This window comes from Xiphophorus couchianus, chromosome 2, assembly GCF_001444195.1.
Source record: "Xiphophorus couchianus chromosome 2, X_couchianus-1.0, whole genome shotgun sequence".
Lineage (NCBI taxonomy): Eukaryota > Metazoa > Chordata > Actinopteri > Cyprinodontiformes > Poeciliidae > Xiphophorus > Xiphophorus couchianus.
In genome coordinates this window covers 10,993,350-11,010,132 of record NC_040229.1, presented here as the reverse complement: position 1 = coordinate 11,010,132, position 16,783 = coordinate 10,993,350, and the positions used below count along the sequence as shown (strand labels likewise).

General features: G+C 36.5%; 1 protein-coding gene and 1 long non-coding RNA gene across 4 annotated transcripts; one reads left to right on the top strand and one right to left on the bottom strand.

Annotated features, from left to right (window-relative positions):
* The first annotated feature begins 1,253 nt into the window (after positions 1-1,253).
* On the top strand, positions 1,254-15,623 carry LOC114159419 (transcription factor 12-like). Of its 3 annotated transcripts, none has more exons than XM_028041395.1 (12): positions 1,254-1,417; positions 4,815-4,905; positions 6,239-6,381; positions 6,461-6,584; positions 8,314-8,378; positions 8,729-8,825; positions 8,915-8,988; positions 9,757-9,927; positions 11,756-11,870; positions 11,952-12,108; positions 13,000-13,229; positions 13,998-15,623. In XM_028041395.1, exons 1-12 carry the CDS (start codon positions 1,349-1,351, stop codon positions 14,138-14,140), a joined length of 1,479 nt encoding a protein of 492 aa, XP_027897196.1. In that variant the 5' UTR covers positions 1,254-1,348; the 3' UTR covers positions 14,141-15,623. The 3 variants fall into 3 exon arrangements, with proteins under 3 accessions (XP_027897196.1, XP_027897203.1, XP_027897191.1); XM_028041402.1 differs by having other exon boundaries at positions 8,308-8,378; positions 11,756-11,855; XM_028041390.1 differs by having other exon boundaries at positions 8,308-8,378.
* LOC114159448 (uncharacterized) lies at positions 15,073-16,769 on the bottom strand. Its single transcript, XR_003598587.1, has 2 exons — positions 16,660-16,769; positions 15,073-16,555 (listed from the first exon to the last, which is right to left on the bottom strand). It is a non-coding gene; the product is annotated as an uncharacterized LOC114159448 (long non-coding RNA).
* Positions 16,770-16,783: the final 14 nt, after the last annotated feature.

The following is a 16,783-nucleotide window of genomic DNA, read 5'->3' as shown; positions in this document are numbered from 1 at the left end:
TGTTTGATTTGAAGGAATCAAATCAAACAGAATTGGTGTCAAATGTTTTTGTTACATTTGTGCAGCAAAAATTTTCTTCATTCATATAGAGACGTCTTAAGGCTTTAGGTCATACTTCTCTGAAAAAGAAAAATATCCCTTCAAAAATAAAGCAAAGCAAAAAGTGGGCAAGAATAAAGAAATCTGAGAGGTTGAATCTCTCACTGATAAATGGTTTCAAATACATCCTAACAAATAATGGAGTTAGACATTTTTGCACTGTTTTATTTTAAAAGGAAATAAAAAATATTGTATTATTACCATTCTCTGTTGCATTAGAGTCTGTCTTTAGTGTTTACTGAAGAGTCGGTACTGTGGTTTGGAAAAGACTTTGTTTTTGTCCCAGCGGGAATCATTTGATTGGATTCTTGTGAGGTGTCTGTAAAACACCAAGCCGTGCCAGGACCGGGTGCCATACTGTAGCTCTGTGCATTGAGCCAAGTTCATCTTTTCACCCCCCTCTCTCATATAGAAAGCATGCTTAATGCAAGACACAAATGAAATTGTACATTTTTTAAAATGTTTTTTGCATATGTTTTGGTTAAAAATGATACGTGTGGTGGATTTGACCTCATACAGGAAGGACGACTCATTTTAGGAAATGCTGCAGACGATCACCCAGACAGACCAAATAACCTCCAAACCCAGCTCTCCATGCCACACGTGCCTGCAAATTAAGACCTGGCTCTATTTGTGAATGTAGGTCAGACGAGGCTGTAGTATCCAGTGTTTACTGGAAACCTCTACCTGTCTAACAGGAGATTATCTTGGTGGCGTCATCACTGCTTGTTGGTCCAGAGGAGGGATTTCTAGCCTTGTGTGTGTTCAACCTTACACTTATGTGAGATGACATGAAAACACGATGATATCTGAGCAATAAGGATCTCTCATCATTACAATTATGTATTTTTGGGGGTTATTTATCCATACGTTGATTGGGAATCCCCTAGTTATTTTGGTTTTCATGTGAATTTATTTATGTTTTTTATGCTTACAAAAAACCCATGCCACCACAAATTGTAAAATAATGAGTTCTTTGTGTAATAATTTTCCACTTAGAAGCAGAAAAGCTCATAAATGATGTAACATTTTAAAGCAAAAGCATCATGTCTTGGCCACCCCCTCTGTGCCGGATGAAATGGTCCAGCCCTGATTTGCATAAGTTGTCTGGGGGTTGCTGCACGACCAGCAGGGGTGAGTTAGGGGAAGGAGTGTGTGTGGACGACACACCACATACATGAGTAAAGAGGTGGACAGAGGAGCTGTGTGTGGAGAGCGCTGAGAGTCTTGTTGTGATCCAGACAGAGTTATGTACTGTGCTCATCCTGCCTCTGGGACAGGCAACAACTCACTGATGTACTGCTACAACATGAAGCCAGTGAGTATCTTCATATTTATCCACCATAAATTAGGTTGGGCATGGTTTGTTTGTCTGTTTGCTGCATTCTTAGCTGTTCTGTTAGTTCGTTTCTTGAGTTTCACATCAAGAATCAACATCAGATTTGAATGCATTTGCAGTGGAAACTTGAATAAAAAATTTACGCCAATTGAAAGTTGTTGGAGGAATGTCAGATTTTTGAGAATGTTCTCTTCTTTAAACAGGATATTTGATAATGACTGGTGTGTGTTTTGACGTACAGAGGGAGAAAGCTTTGTCTTTCAGATGAGTCAGAGCTGTAATAAGATGTGAACTTGCTTTAAAGTTATCATAAAGTTGCAACATTAGGAATTAAATTTTCTTAAACTCTTTCGGCTCCAGAGTAATCCTGTAGAGATGCACCAGTCAGGTTTCTCTTTGCTGAAAATGAAATTCCAGTTTTAACTGATTCCGATTATTTTCCTTCTCAGGATTAAAATAGAAAACAGGTTTCATAATGGAGATGTCAGCTTTGAATCCACCAGAAAATGACAATAAAATTATCCCAATTTATGCATCAAAACCTCTTTCTGATTTTTACCAAACTACAAAAAAAGTGCAACATTGGGTGATATGACTCTTAATTTTTTTTTACTTTGATGCATTTAATGATCAAAAAAATCACACATCAAATCAGAAAAAACAGAACACAATCTGTTCGACATGCAATAACTTTAAATTCACTTTTACTTCTTGTTCTAAGCTGACAAAAAGGCTTGTTTTTAAAATGCTTCAGTGAGACTTCCTGTTTGCTCTGTGCAATCCAGTCAAGCCTGGCAGCAGAAAAACATCTTGACATGAAGCAGATTGCCTCTATTTCTATTTGATTTAACCCCGCTACGTTGGAGCAGTCCCTGCACCGCTGCAACCATTATCAAAGGCAGCTTTGATCTCGGAGAGACTAACCACATCCAGACATCGTGGATCACAGAGGCAGAAAATTGGTTGCATGTGGCCGGAGTTGGCCACGGTGGAGCGAGGCATGGGCCTTGAATAGCAAGTTGATGTTTCACTTATCTCTCATCTTGATGCTCTGTGTGTGTGTGTCTGTATTTACAACGCTGCTCTTCTATATACATATCCCTGCCTTAAAAAGCTTTCAGTTAATAGAAAATAATTATTTATTGCTTTTGAATTTCTTCTTGAACTGCAGGAGTTAAAAAAAAAGTGCATTATCATTTTGTGATTTGATGATTGATGGCTCCTAAATCAATGCTATGCTAAAAGAGGGTGTCGTGGCGATGGCCCCTCTCCATCGGGGGCCAGAGAGGGCGTGCTGGGGCGGGGGTGTGACCATTATTAACGGGTCGCCTGCTATGCTGATGGTAAGGAGGACAATTGGCTTTATCCTCTGCCATATGCTGCCCGTGGCGGCTCAGACGGGCCGAGTGTCGACAGGGGCTCTTCTGTTTGGCCAAGCCCACAATCACCATGGGACTCTTGCCAGCCAGGGTCACGGCTCTGTGCGTGCACACGCGTGTGTGTGTGTGGTTTGCCTAAATGTGCGAGTCTTGCACACGCGTACTCAAGAGAGTCTCTAATAGCCTGCTTTACAGAACTTGTCGTCCGGGTAACTGACACCCCATTGATGCAGCGCAGGGAGGTTTATTTTCATTTCCTGGGGCACATCAAAGCGACGGAGGGAAGTGCAGGTGCAGCTCAAGACTCTTGGTGGTTTTGGGCAAGGCGAGCGCCTCTCTGTGGGTCTCTGTGTCTGCGTGAGTGCAGGGCATGCTTTAATCTGAAATTTATTTGCCGTTCAGAATATTTGTTTTCCATTTTGTGTTATCTTGAGTACAAATCATCAATCAGTCAGTCAAAGCGCTTTACATTATGATAACACAAAAACACAAAGTCGCAGAAGTAAAAATGCACCGATTGGAGTTTTCTGGTCAATCATCGATTAACAATTTTTAAAATGCTTGATCTGCCGATTCCGATTTTGGCCGATATAATTTTTTTTTTGTCTAAAATGTCACTAAATATAGCCAGAAAGTTGCTCAGTTGGTAACAGTGGGATGACGATTGTTAGCTGCAAACGTGCAGACATGACCTGGTGAGCCAGTTCGTCAGTCAAACCTCTCTCTCTGCAGAGCAGAAGAGGACAGCGGCTGATTTTTAGACATTTGCTGAGGTAAATAAGATTGGCTTCACATATAGGTATAGGCCGATCACCGATCTCCCAGAATTAGGGAAATCAGTGCAAACCAACAAAGAACACACAGTCAACAAGCATTAGATTTTGTCAAGTGCCATTGTTCCACATCTAACTGTTGATTATTGTTTCATTTATAATGTCTCCAAACCAACTATACGCAGGAGGGTTTTAGTCTAAATTTAAAGGAATCATGACAAATTGAAATTCAGTTTTATGTTTTTGGAGATCTGAGTCCCAGCCGGACCTGATCATGATTAGCGCAGGGATTTCTCCTGGTGAACGGTTCCCAAATCCGGATGAGGAGGTGCATGGATCTGCAGATTATGGATTACCACGATGGCTCCAAGTGTGCATCTGCGCTCTGTTTTGTTTTCATTGCATTATTACTTCAGATTGCTCCCATGCAAACGACAAATTCACTGTGATTAAACCGAAAACTCACTGTCTGACAATGTAAAGGAGAAATCTGAGAATACATGAAAAACCAAAATGCCATTTTGAAGACTTTGGGACTCCAGAGAACTAGAGTCAGAGCTTTATGCACAAATGTAGAAAACATGTAGGTGACCCTGCATGAGAGCTGATCCAAATGAGGCCAGAATAACATTTTGTTATTATTATTATTTAACCAGGTACATCAAATAAATGTTTTCATAAACGACCTGTTCAGAAAACATTAAAGCATCATACAACTTAAAAACAAACAGCAGAAAACAGAAGAATATCATAAGACAGAGGAAAAAAACTGCAGCCATATTCATCTGCAGACCTTATGCTCACTTTTAGTTAGCTTTTTTTGTGATGCTGTTGTGATTTGGTTCTATAGATTTAATTAAATTGCTAATTAATAAAAAGTAAGCATCCTGGAAACTCACCAGGGGAGGAAAATGTCTGGATATCTGTGACACTGAGATCAAATGGATTTTAGTTATGCATAATGATCCAAAGCACACCTGCAAATCCACATCAAAAATAATCCAAACTAAAATCTGACTAAGATGATGTGGCGTGACTTTAAACATGTAAATGTGAGAGAAAAAAAAAAAATATATATATATATATAAGACATTTTTTCTGTATTAATGTCTTAACTTTTGCTCCTGTCCACATGCTAACTGGAATTAGCTTTACAGCCCAGCTTCCTGCACCAGAAAGTAGGAAAAGTATCAGTTTGTAAGGTGGTTTTAATTGTTTTTTCAGGTTTATGGGCAGCCTCCCAGCTCTGATGGCAACTCAACTTCACACTCATCAAGCAAAGTCCCCAGCAATGTGTTTGCAAGCACCTTCTTTGGTGAGTTCAAGCCCAGCAAAACCTCAAAACACTCATTATCCAACAATAACAATCAAATGTTTCTTGAAGTATCATGCTTCTTGTAGCTTTTGTAGCAGGTTATAACATATGACCACCATGTGATCCTCTTGTCCAACCTCCTTGTTTACTTTTATATAGAATTAGATATAAAATGATGAGAAAATTAGGCAAATTTGCCACAATGGATGCAAGAAAAATATGAGGAAAGTGATAAATTGGTGATTAAATATTAAAAACTAATCAGTAAATTATACTTTATTGGTAGCACACTATTTCAAAAATAAGAAATATTGCAAAGTATTTTTGTCTTGTCTAGTAAAAATATCATAATACACTTGAAATAAGACAGAACTAACTTACAAATAATTTTTCAGCAATATAGAAGAGCTTGTTTCAAGTCAATCAAATGCTAGTTTGATTAGCAGAGTTTTTTTCACTTAAAACATGGGAAAAATGTCTTGTTATAAGTGAAATATCTGACAGTTTTTATCAATATTAAAGAATTTGTAACTTTTAAAAAGCATCAATATATTGCTGAGAATTTACTTTTAAGTACAAGTGTATTAAGATATTTGGTGAGATCTCGTGTTTTTGCAATGTCTGAGACGAAGTGTGGAAAAATGATGAAAAAGAAGCTGACACACACAAAAAGCATGATTAAAAAAAAGACCAACAAAAGAAAAAAGAACAAAAACGGGGATCAAATAAAATAATCTGTGAACTGGTGAACAACGGAAATAGAAAACAAACACTTAAAGCCTAATAGTAAGGGAAGATTTAAATGTTTGTGACAAAATGTAAACTACAATCAGGTCAGAATATAAAACTGGTTAAAATTGTTAAATAAATAAAACACAAACAGAAAATTAAAACAACATAATTAAGATAAGATTTATTTGTCATTGTCATCAACAGATTACAACGAGATTGAGATTTGCTCGACTAGAGTTAAAATGCAAGTTATGTGTATATACATAATATACAATATACATATACATACATACATAAAAAGATAAAGCAACTACGTCATAATTAAATGACTTTAATTATTACACTGCACTGTATGAGTATGTTTTCCTTAGTTGCTATTAATATCATTGACCATGAATACATTATTCACCCCAGTGTAAAAGAGATATATGAAATGAGCAGCATAGCAACCAAACATGTTCTGTACTGTTTAATTGAGACAGTAAAACTTAAGTTATTGCATGTAATTTCTCTGCACCGGGGTCCAGTCTTCTGCTTTATAACTTGACAGTTCAAGACACCTCAGCAGTTCAGGAGAATAAAACATGATTCTTTATTTTAGAGGGGATGAGCAATTCTCCGGACATCTGGAGCGCCGTAAACGGGCTGAACCAGCAGGGCTATGAAGGTGCGCTGGGGGCCTCGGCGGGCCAGCAAACACAGCTGGGGAGCTACAACAGCCTGCAGCCGACCCACGGTAACCTGGTGAGTTTTCCTTCATCAGCCCTGGTGAATGTTGATACAAAAACTCTTGTTTTTAAAAACGTGTTTGCTTTCTGCTCAGGATTTCTCTCCTCATTCGGTGCTGGCGGCTGAAATGAACAGAGGTTTACCGCCGATGTCCACCTTTCACCGCAACAACACGGTGTCCCGCTCTCCCCCTGACAGCCACTCCGAGAATCCAGCAGGTGAGGAAAATAAAAAAAATAAGAGCTTATTTTTGCTCTTTGTTTTACTCATGGTGCAAAAAGAAACAAAAGAAAAACAAATATTTTCTTAGTGTAAATGTCTTAATACACTTGAAATAAGAAAAACTTTTTCTTATTTTTCTAAGTTTTTGACTGGAAAAACTATATATCACGTGCACACAAGATATTGACCCTTTGCAACTACGTCACTTATAGTCATTTGAGGCGACATGATGTACGTGGGAAGTGAGAATTGGTTGTGACTGAAGTTATTTTCCAACGTTGTTTTTGCCAGTTTATTCATGGCTTCTGTTAGCATCGAGCTAATTTGTCTGTGAACGTAACACACCTGGTTGGGGCTCATAGACGGTGGTATTTACAAAAGTTTTTAAACAGCTAGCTTAGAAACCGACCCTTACCTCCTCCCTCCTGACTTGTTGATCAAATTACCGACTTTCTCTGAATTCACACCACATGATTTATCACTACGTCATAAACGGCGTTTCCTTTTACACTGGAGCAGCATTAAAATCGTACAAAAGCCGAGACATTTTAACCACTTTTTCCCATACATGTTCGGCTACATGACAGTGCGGACATTGTTTCCATGGTTACCAATGGTTAGACGCCTACCTTCTCCATAATGCGATGTTTGATATCTTTCTAATCACCCTTATTCATAAGGTATATGGACGTTAGTCTTCTTATGTTAGTTGTAAAAAGTGTTCGCTACAGATCCGCCATTACACCGAGGGTTGACCGTCACTGTGATTAACTGCTGCTCTCCGTCTCCCATCTCTTCTCACTAAAAGTTACACAGTAAAGTGACACATTTGGTTTCTATCGTTCTCTGCTTGTGCAGCCGACCGCCCAGCACCCTACTGCCATTTTTAAAGCGAAATCACCTTAATAAAGCGACATTAGATTAGCAACAGGAGCGCATTGGTTGATTTTCACGTCCGACATGGCGGAGCGGCGGAGAGAGTGACGTCACGTGCAAAGGGTCAAGGGCCAATTATTGACTCAATTTCACTCAATATGAGTTTTTTTTTTTTAAAAAAAAATATTTTTTTTTACCTCAAACATGGGGAATATATTTTGTTATTAATTGAAAAATCTGCTAGTTTTTGTAAAGTGCAAGTTTTAATGGTTTTTATATTGGTGGAATTTCTAATAGTTCTTATTTATTGTTTGGCCTCATTTTCAAAAAATGGGAACGAGTGATTTTTGTTTATTGTAACGGCATCTGTGAATTTGCCATTTGCCTGGGTTGTCATTCCAGCTAAATAATAGAACTTCGATAAAAATCTAAATCAAAATGCAAATAATTTTCCAGAATTGAGTAGAGAAAGGATAAAACCAAAATAAATTTAAAAAAATATTTTCTGGGGGGTTTTTTCACAGAAAGAGCAAATCATATTTATATCCTTGTTAAAATGTTGTAGAAAGATTTTGGATAAGAAGAACCTGTGAATAATTTTAAATGATACTACTTTTTACTTTATTAATTATCATGTATCTGGTTGGTGAAGTCCAAATCTTCTTCCTGTAATGGTTTAAACTACAGTACAGTAGCTAAAATGACTGATTCTTATGTTTGAAAAAGATTGGGGTTTTTTTGCGTATTTTCTTTGCTTTGTTTTTTTAAATTGATTTGTTTGAAGTAAAGAAAGCTCATATTTGTATATATTCACATAATGTCACTATAAATGTGTTTGTTAAGTCTCAGGAAGCCAAGTGAATTTGTCAGGAGCGTCACAGACAGGCGATACGCTGGGAAAAGCTTTGGCCTCTGTAAGTATGAACCACCTCACTCTCATTAAAGCTACTTATCTGTGCTCTGTAATATTCAAACGGGTCAGGTCAGAGCATAAAACCGAACCTTGGGGTCCCACACCTATAATTCATAACTTCCTGTGGGGCGACAGAAGAGCACCACACATTAAAGCAGGGTTACAGTCGTGTAGCGGGACGTTTTATTGGCTGCAGTGCCGTAAAATGACAGGAATGGATGAGTTTAGTTCAGGTTACGAGGAAGCTCCAGGGATTGTGGCAGCAGCTGTTAAAGCTTACACAGAAATGACAAGTTGTGCTTTTAAAATGATCCATGATCTGGTTCCTCTGCTGCTCCTTCTCTCTGTCAGATTTATTCCCCCGATCACACGAGCAGCAGCTTCCCCTCCAGCTCCTCTACACCAGTGAGATCTCCTTCCCCGCTCCCAAACGCAGCTGAATCTACAGGTAGGAAAGCAAAATAATCATTATTTATTAGAGTTTTACATTTTCGTAGAGAATGTCATAATTTTTCTTATGGTTTTCCTTCTTTTTAGGGAACAACTTGTGGCCCCGCAGTTCAGTTCAGCCACCGGTGTCACCGCATTTTGAATCCTCACTCATATCACTGGTAAAGATCTGGATCCTTTTTTATTAAATCTCTGTGTCACATTGCAAATTTTACAAAGTATTTTTGGTCTTGTTTCTAGTGCAAATATCTTAGTACATGTGAAATAATACAAACCTAACGTATGAGATATAAGAGCTTGTTCTAAGTCAATAATTCTTGAATATTGATAAGTTACCAGTTACATCGGCAGGTGATTGTAATAAATTGTTTATTTTCTCTTTTTAAAAAAAGGAATCTAATTGTTCATTTGCACCTTATATGCAATTATAATAATGTATAAAAAGGCTTAAGTGGTTAAATAAAAAATCTACAGAATGTGAAATTTAGTAGAGTAGACAATACTAAAATAAATATTACATTTGGCGAAAGAAGATAAAAACTGTATTTCCCAAAACATGAAAAATAAATTTGATGTCTGGAGCATAAAATACAAATGAAGAGCCCACTGCACTGCACCTCGTTGAAAACCTCCTGGTTATTCCCCCAAATATTGATTCCTGAACTCTTCCTGAGCATCCAGGGGACATGGGGAAATATTTTACTTTTGCGTTCCTTCGCAAAACTTTATTGTAAATTGTAAATTTACAAAAATATGTAACTTTTTGCTTGTCATTTCAGAGACGTGTTGTCAGTAGTTCATAGAACAAAACAACAATGTTCATTTTAACATATACCCATAAAGAGTAAAACTGATCATTTTAAGTAGTCTTGGTTTTTTCCAGAGCTGTATATTAAACTAAAGGTTTACGTGTGTGTTGATGGTTTTAGTCTCAGGTGGAGGACCGCCTGGACAGATTGGACGACGTCATCCACGTTCTGAGGAACCACGCCGTGGGCCCCACTTCCTGTCTGCCCAGCGATCTCCACGGCTTACTGGGCCAGTCCCACCACAGCCACCCAGCCAGCACCGCACCGCTCACCTGTCACACTCCAGCAATGGTTAACAAACATTACTTCAAAGTATCAAAATGGTGTAAAACTTTTGTTTTGTGTGCAATTCTGCATTGTTCAGTCCATCCTCTTTCAGCAGATGATGGGATTTTACTCCAGCTGGAATGAAAGTCTACCATGTTCACAGGGAAAGGATATTTAGTCTAATCCTTTGGGGGAGGGCATATTAAATTCTCCCACTATCCTTTTTTTTAATGATGTGTCAGATAGAAGTGGATCATCCTGAAGAGAATTGGGGGGAATTTAAATGGTGTAAAGTAGTTTTAGGAGAAGGATTATGCTTGTCTGGAATTGAATTATTTGTGGAGTAGAGGATCTATTTGGGCTTTGCGGTAACACTTTATTTGAAGGGGTGAGCATCAGACTGACATGACATAAACATGAAGGAGTCATCATGAGCGTCTACAACTGTTGTCATGAAGTGTCATTCAGTAAATAAGGACACTTTTAATGCAAAGTTGCACTAAAACCTGCATTAATAGTCCATTAGAAGTGTAAACATTGCTTTATTCAGTCAATAATGACACTATAAAAGCAAATTTCCATTAAAACTTGCATTAAAATAGTCAGCTTTGCATTATTTGATAAATAAGGACATTTTTAATGCAAAGTTTGATTAAAACTTGCAATAAAAGTCAATTAAAAGTATAAACTTTACATTTTCCAGTCAATAATGACACTTTTAATGCAAATTATATTAAAACTTGCATTAAAAGTCTATTAAAAGAGCAAACCTTGCATTATTCAGTCAATAATGAGACTTTTAAAGAAATCTCCATTATAAAACTTGCGTTTAAGCCCATTAAAAATGTAAACTTTGCATTATTTGGTCAACAATGACACTATAAAATCTAATTTTCTTTAAAAATGGCAATAAAAGTCCATTTAAAGTTTAAACTTTGCATTATTCAGTCAATAATGACAGTAACACGGAGAAGCAGCACTCAGCTCAACTAAAAACCCACCTGTTTAGAGTTGTATTTTTAAAATAATCAATCACGAATTTAATGATGGCATTTGACGTAATGTAATGTTTTGATTGTTGATTCTATGTTGCATGACTTTGTGTTTTTGTGTTTGCTATGACGTAAAGCACTTTGAAATGCCTTGTTGCTGAAATGTGCTATAGAAATAAAATTTGAATGATAAATTCACGGCCACATATAAGGCTGTGGCAAAAAGTTTCATTTTGGTTTCATCTGACCAGATCACATCCCAAAAATCATTTTATTTCCTTCCACTTCCCAACAACACACTACTTTTTCACTAGATAAACACACAATCTTACTAAGTATTTTTGTTCTAGTTTCTAGTACAAATATCTTAGTGTACTTGGAAAAAGTCAAAACTAACTTATAAGTAACTTTTCAGCAAGAAATATGAGCTTGTTTTTAAGTATATCATCATTTTAGGAACTAAACATTTTCCATATCATAAGGGGAAAATGTCTTGTTTTACTGACAGATTATTTCACTTATAATTAGTATTTTTTATTTATATTAAGGAATTATTGACTTAAAACAAGCTCATATGTCATGCATAAAAGTTACTTGCAAGTTAGTTTTGTCTTATTTCATGCATAGTAAGATATTTGCACTAAAAAGTACTTGGTATAATTTAGTGTTTTTGCAGTGTTGGTCTGTCAAATAAAACTGTAAAAAAATACCCTGTAGCTTGTACTTCTAACATGACAAAATGTGAAAAAGTTCAATGCAAAGCAGTGTTTGTGTCCCAAGAGAAACACTGTTGAAGTTCATCATTTGCAGAGGGAATTTGACTCATGTTTGACTCGTCTTGCTCTTTGTGACTCCTAAAGGTCGAAGGTGTCTCCATGAACAACAATCACTCAGCCTTCCAGAGCCGAACACAAAATGGCCACCCATATCCGCTCAGACAGAGGAACGCATTCCTACAAGGTGCAGGAGGAGGAGGTAATTATTCCTCCTCTCTTACCAGCTTTTTTCTGATTTTTTCTGATTGTCTTATTGCAATATACGTTTTATTTTGCACAGGCGGTGGCTTGGGTGTTCAGAGTAACCTGGAGTTAAAGATGGAAAGCAGGGAAGGGGAGGAGATGATGCACACCAACCACGACCACGGCTCAGACAGCCCGAGATCAGACGAGGAGAGTGAACTCAAAACACACGGAGAGAACAGCACGCAGAACAGGTAACAACAAAAAATTTAATACATTTATTATCATACATTAAAAACAATGATCCCATCTATTATATTTGCACTGGCTAATTAAAAAACAGTTAGACCACCTGCTGGAGGGCACGAGAGTACTACAAAACTACAAAAACGAAAAATCTTGCCAAGTAACTAATTGAAATAAGACAAAACTAACTTATAAGTAACTTTTCAGTAAGATATTGGAGCTTGTTTTAAGTATATAATTCCTTAATATTGATGAAAAAGTACTAGTTAACTAAGAAACGACAATAAACTTAAAAAGTAAAGTGTAACGTCAGGATTATCAGGAGTACCAAGACCTAAGTCTTCTAATATTTTTATTAATGGGATTCTTTTCTCCACCTAAATAAATAAACTCAAAGTCAAGATTAAATTTAAAAAAAATAAAATCTCCAGTTTGAGATGAAGCTGCTGCAATAAGAAATTAGTTAATTTTAAAGGTTTTTACAGGTGTTACACTTTATAAGAGGTGCAAGCAAATTCAGTTTTTTAATTTTCATGTTAAATACAAAAATGACAGAAGTTCTCTTTCTTAAACTGGAAAACACAGCAAATATTCTTTTATTATTCACATCAAACAACTGGTTTAGTCTCATTTTGATTACCTGTTTTCAAGTAGAATAGACAATAATAAATAACAAACATTCAAATTATATTTTAAATAGATGTTTAGTGGTTGTTGAATTAACATAAGCTTTTAAAAATTTATTTATAAAACCATGTTATGAAAGTCACCAGAAGAGGGCAGAGAAACCCAAATAACTGAACACTGTCCTCTCTCTTCACCTTCTCTTAAGTTTATATTTTTGTTTAACCTGCAAACATTTCCATTCTCACATGCTTTCCGTATGTCTTTCGTTGCAGCATCCACGAGGACGAGGACCTGAGCCCAGAGCAGAAGGCCGAGCGCGAGCGGGAGCGGAGGATGGCCAACAACGCTAGAGAGCGTCTGCGTGTGCGGGACATCAACGAGGCCTTCAAGGAGCTGGGCCACATGTGTCAGCTGCACCTGAACAGCGAGAAGCCGCAGACCAAACTGCTGGTTCTGCACCAGGCCGTGGCCGTGATCCTTAGTCTGGAGCAGCAGGTCAGAGGTCAGTGCAACAGCGGAGCAAGAATGTGCTGTAAATGATTGGGGGTGTCTGAAAGACCAGACAGAAATGGTCGTAAAGCCATCATAAAATATATTTTAAAATATATTACTTCATTTTTTATTTTTTATTATAACAATGACATTGAATTAAATCTTTATGCAGTCGGAAAAAGGTGGTTTACAGATATAGTAACCACTTGATTAATTTTGTTCTATCATGCAGTGCCATAGTTTTATTAAGATTCCTGAAATTATTTTTAAGCATTATTTTATAAGTGCAATATCACGGCTTTTTTTTAAAGAACTATTTTTATACACGGTGTATAGTTTTTAGTTACTTTACATTTTAGATTGATTTTCATTGTTAGTTGTAAATTGTAATTTGCTGTTTTGCCCTTTGCTGCTGTGATGCTTGTATTTCCCCTTGGCTAGCATGTATTGCGCTCTATCTATATACCTACTTATCTAGCTAGCTACATAGCTATCAAGCTATCTGCCTAGCTACCTAGTTAGCTAGATATTTATCAATCTAGCTATCAATCTATCTAGTGATCAAGCTAACTACATAACTTGATCGCTAGCTATCTATCTAGCTACGTAGCTAGCCAGTTAAGTAGCCAGCTAGATGTCTGTCTGTCTAGAGTTCAATTGGACTTTTTGATTTTGATAACTTTTGACAACTTTAGGTTCTAAACTGTGAAACCTGAGTTCAATATCTCCATTTTTACATTTACTGTTTTTGTAACCATTAAAATTTTCCGTTCTGCAGAGAGAAACCTGAACCCAAAGGCTGCATGTCTGCGGAGAAGAGAAGAAGAGAAGGCGTCCAGCATCATGTCGGATCCACAGTCTGTACATCTCGCTTTCCATCCGAGCCCGACGGACCCGTCGAACCCCATGGGTCACCTCTGAGCACCTGTTACAGACAACTCAAAGTCTCACTTAAAGCATTTCATTCATTTACATCAACGATCAGTTTAAATCAATGTACAAACTGATAACAACGGCTTTCAAAAGGGTTCCTACCCTTTGAACGTTTTTCACATTTTGTCACATTACATCCACAGGCTGCAACGCGTTTTGTTGAAGTTTTATCATAGCTGTGATTTGGAGGGAAGATAACATTGTTTTAAATATTTTATACAGATAAAGATTTGTATTTATCCCCTGTTGGTCAATAAAATTGAGGTTTAGCTGTACATCTTTTGGGCATAACAAAAGACTAAAATCTTTGCCCATTCTTCTTTGCAAAATAGTTCAAGGAAATTGGGGTGTTTCTAAAAGCATACCAGACTTTTCAAATTATTGTTTGTAAAAAATAATATAATCCACTACTTGTGTTGCTCGATATCAAGAAAATCCCAATTAACAAGGTTAGTGTTTGTTACTGTAACATGACAAAATGTAGAGGAGTTTCAGGAAGGATGAACATTTTTGCAAGGCACTGTACATGCATGATATTTGATTAACAGCCAACACTTTGTGATAAACTTTCACAATATGATTAAATGATTTGTAATTCCTGTGTTTTGGACGAATCAGAGTGGCTCCCTGATCAGAAAGTGGGATGCAATCGAACAATCATTTCTTCTCTTCCCAGACGGACTTTTATAACCTTGTGCCTAAACATGACTTGTATCAGACAAATGCATTGTAAGCTGCAGGTGTTTTGTACATATTTTTGTAGTTTTATTGCTAATATTTGTGTTGCAGTACATCAGAATGGACTGGAGAGTTTTGTGTGCAGTCTAAAATTGGCAAACAGGTTTGTTAGTCATATTTTCACAAAGCTCAGTGGGCAGACTCTGTCACGTTTTGTTTTTAGGCAACATATTTAATTTTTCCTGTGAGCTCTGTGTGAATGAGTATGTGTGTGTAAATACTGCAGGGGTTTGAACATTCTGTGAATGAACAGATCTCCAGGAATGTTCTTTTTAATCTCACATGGACATTAAACCTGGTCTGTAATCGTGTTTTATATTTCTTTAATGCTTTAAAGGATTTTACTTTCTGTATCTCCAGTGGACATAATTCCCCTTCTTGTAATTATTGCTCTTCAGATGTAGTCAAACAAACCTTATGCATGTTTAAGTTTTGAACTTAAAACACACATTTTTAAGTTATAAGTTATCTTTTATACAAATATTGTGAACTTTATCATGTCTTGATGTGCTTTTAATTATTATTTGTTTTTTGTGCAGTTTATTAGCTGTACCTAAATTTAATGCTCTGAGCAATAGTGTTAAAAACAAACTATGTTCACTCACTGCATTGTTGAACATAAAGAAACACCAAAATAATTTAAAACACTTATAACATGTGCAGTATGTGTACAGTTTGAGTTCCAGGCAAGTGTTGATATGAAAATGTAGCAATAAATGTCCTTCTAAAAATGCTTTTCCTCTCTTGTGTTCCTGTATTTTAAAGTTTGAACGCATAATAAAGTCATCTGCATAGAGTATAATATAAAGTTACTTAGAATCCATAAAGTCAATTTCAAAACAGAAATGTTGTGAAGGAAGTTACTCAACACACATTTTGCAAAGAAAAATGTTTTATTCAAAGCTTGATTTGAATATTTTTATCAACCCCAGAAGCTTGACGAAGATAAACATAAAGAAATTAGACAGAACATAAAGTGATTAGTGATGCTAATAAATAATTCTTTATGAATATGTTATATGTGGAGTCTCTTTTACTATAACAATAACTGATGCTAATTAGAAATAACAGCTCATATATTAAAAATTGATGTGTTGATGACTTAACACAATAAGACTAATTTCAACAAATTTGTTTACAATAATAATAATGCAAAAATATGTTATTATTTGAAACATGCGAATTAATAAATCAATTTCTTGTTCTTATTCCTCATTACTGATGTTTTTATGTACATTTTTGTCTGTATTTGCCATGTCAAAAATAAAGCTTCATCATTCATCATGGAGTGGAACATTAACGAGGTAAAACAACAAAATTCAACAATAAATTCACAAGGTAACAGGAAAGCATGTGTATGGAAGAGGATTGAGGCTGAAGACTGAAAAAAAAAGAATTCTGACTTTAATCTCAGAATTCTTAGAAAATTTCTGAGATTAAAGTCGAAATTCTTACTTTTTTCTCTGAATTGTGAGGAAAAATTATGAGATTATAGTCAGAATTCCGAGACTGAATTCTTTTTTTCCGCCCAATGGCCCTAATCCTCTTCCGTAGATGCGAACAAAATGCACGAGGGATGTTGGGTTTTTCAAAATAAAGCAAGACGGGAAAAAGTCATGTCAACATCTGGAGAAAACATAATTGGGAGGAAATCCAGAACAACAACTGCCAAGAAAAACAAGTTAACTAAGAAAGAGAATAATAAGAAAAGTATTGAATATTAATCCGGAAATAATCCTCTTTTTTTTTTCTTTATAACTATTACAAACCTTCAGTGCTGTTTTCACCATGATGTCAGTGTATTCATGCGGACAGCTGCCGCTCACTCTGCAGGTTTCTGCGGCGTTTGTACGTCAGCCCGCCCGAGCAGCAGCGGTCATATGATGAGGAACA

Excerpts from the sequence above, each read along its gene's own strand:
- LOC114159419 (XM_028041390.1), top strand. The coding sequence starts at position 1,349 with ATGTACTGTGCTCATCCTGCCTCTGGGACAGGCAACAACTCACTGATG. Across the intron at positions 6,382-6,460 it reads AGCCGACCCACGGTAACCTG|GATTTCTCTCCTCATTCGGT; the intron begins GTGAGTTTTCCT and ends CTTTCTGCTCAG. Across the intron at positions 8,989-9,756 it reads AATCCTCACTCATATCACTG|TCTCAGGTGGAGGACCGCCT; the intron begins GTAAAGATCTGG and ends TGATGGTTTTAG.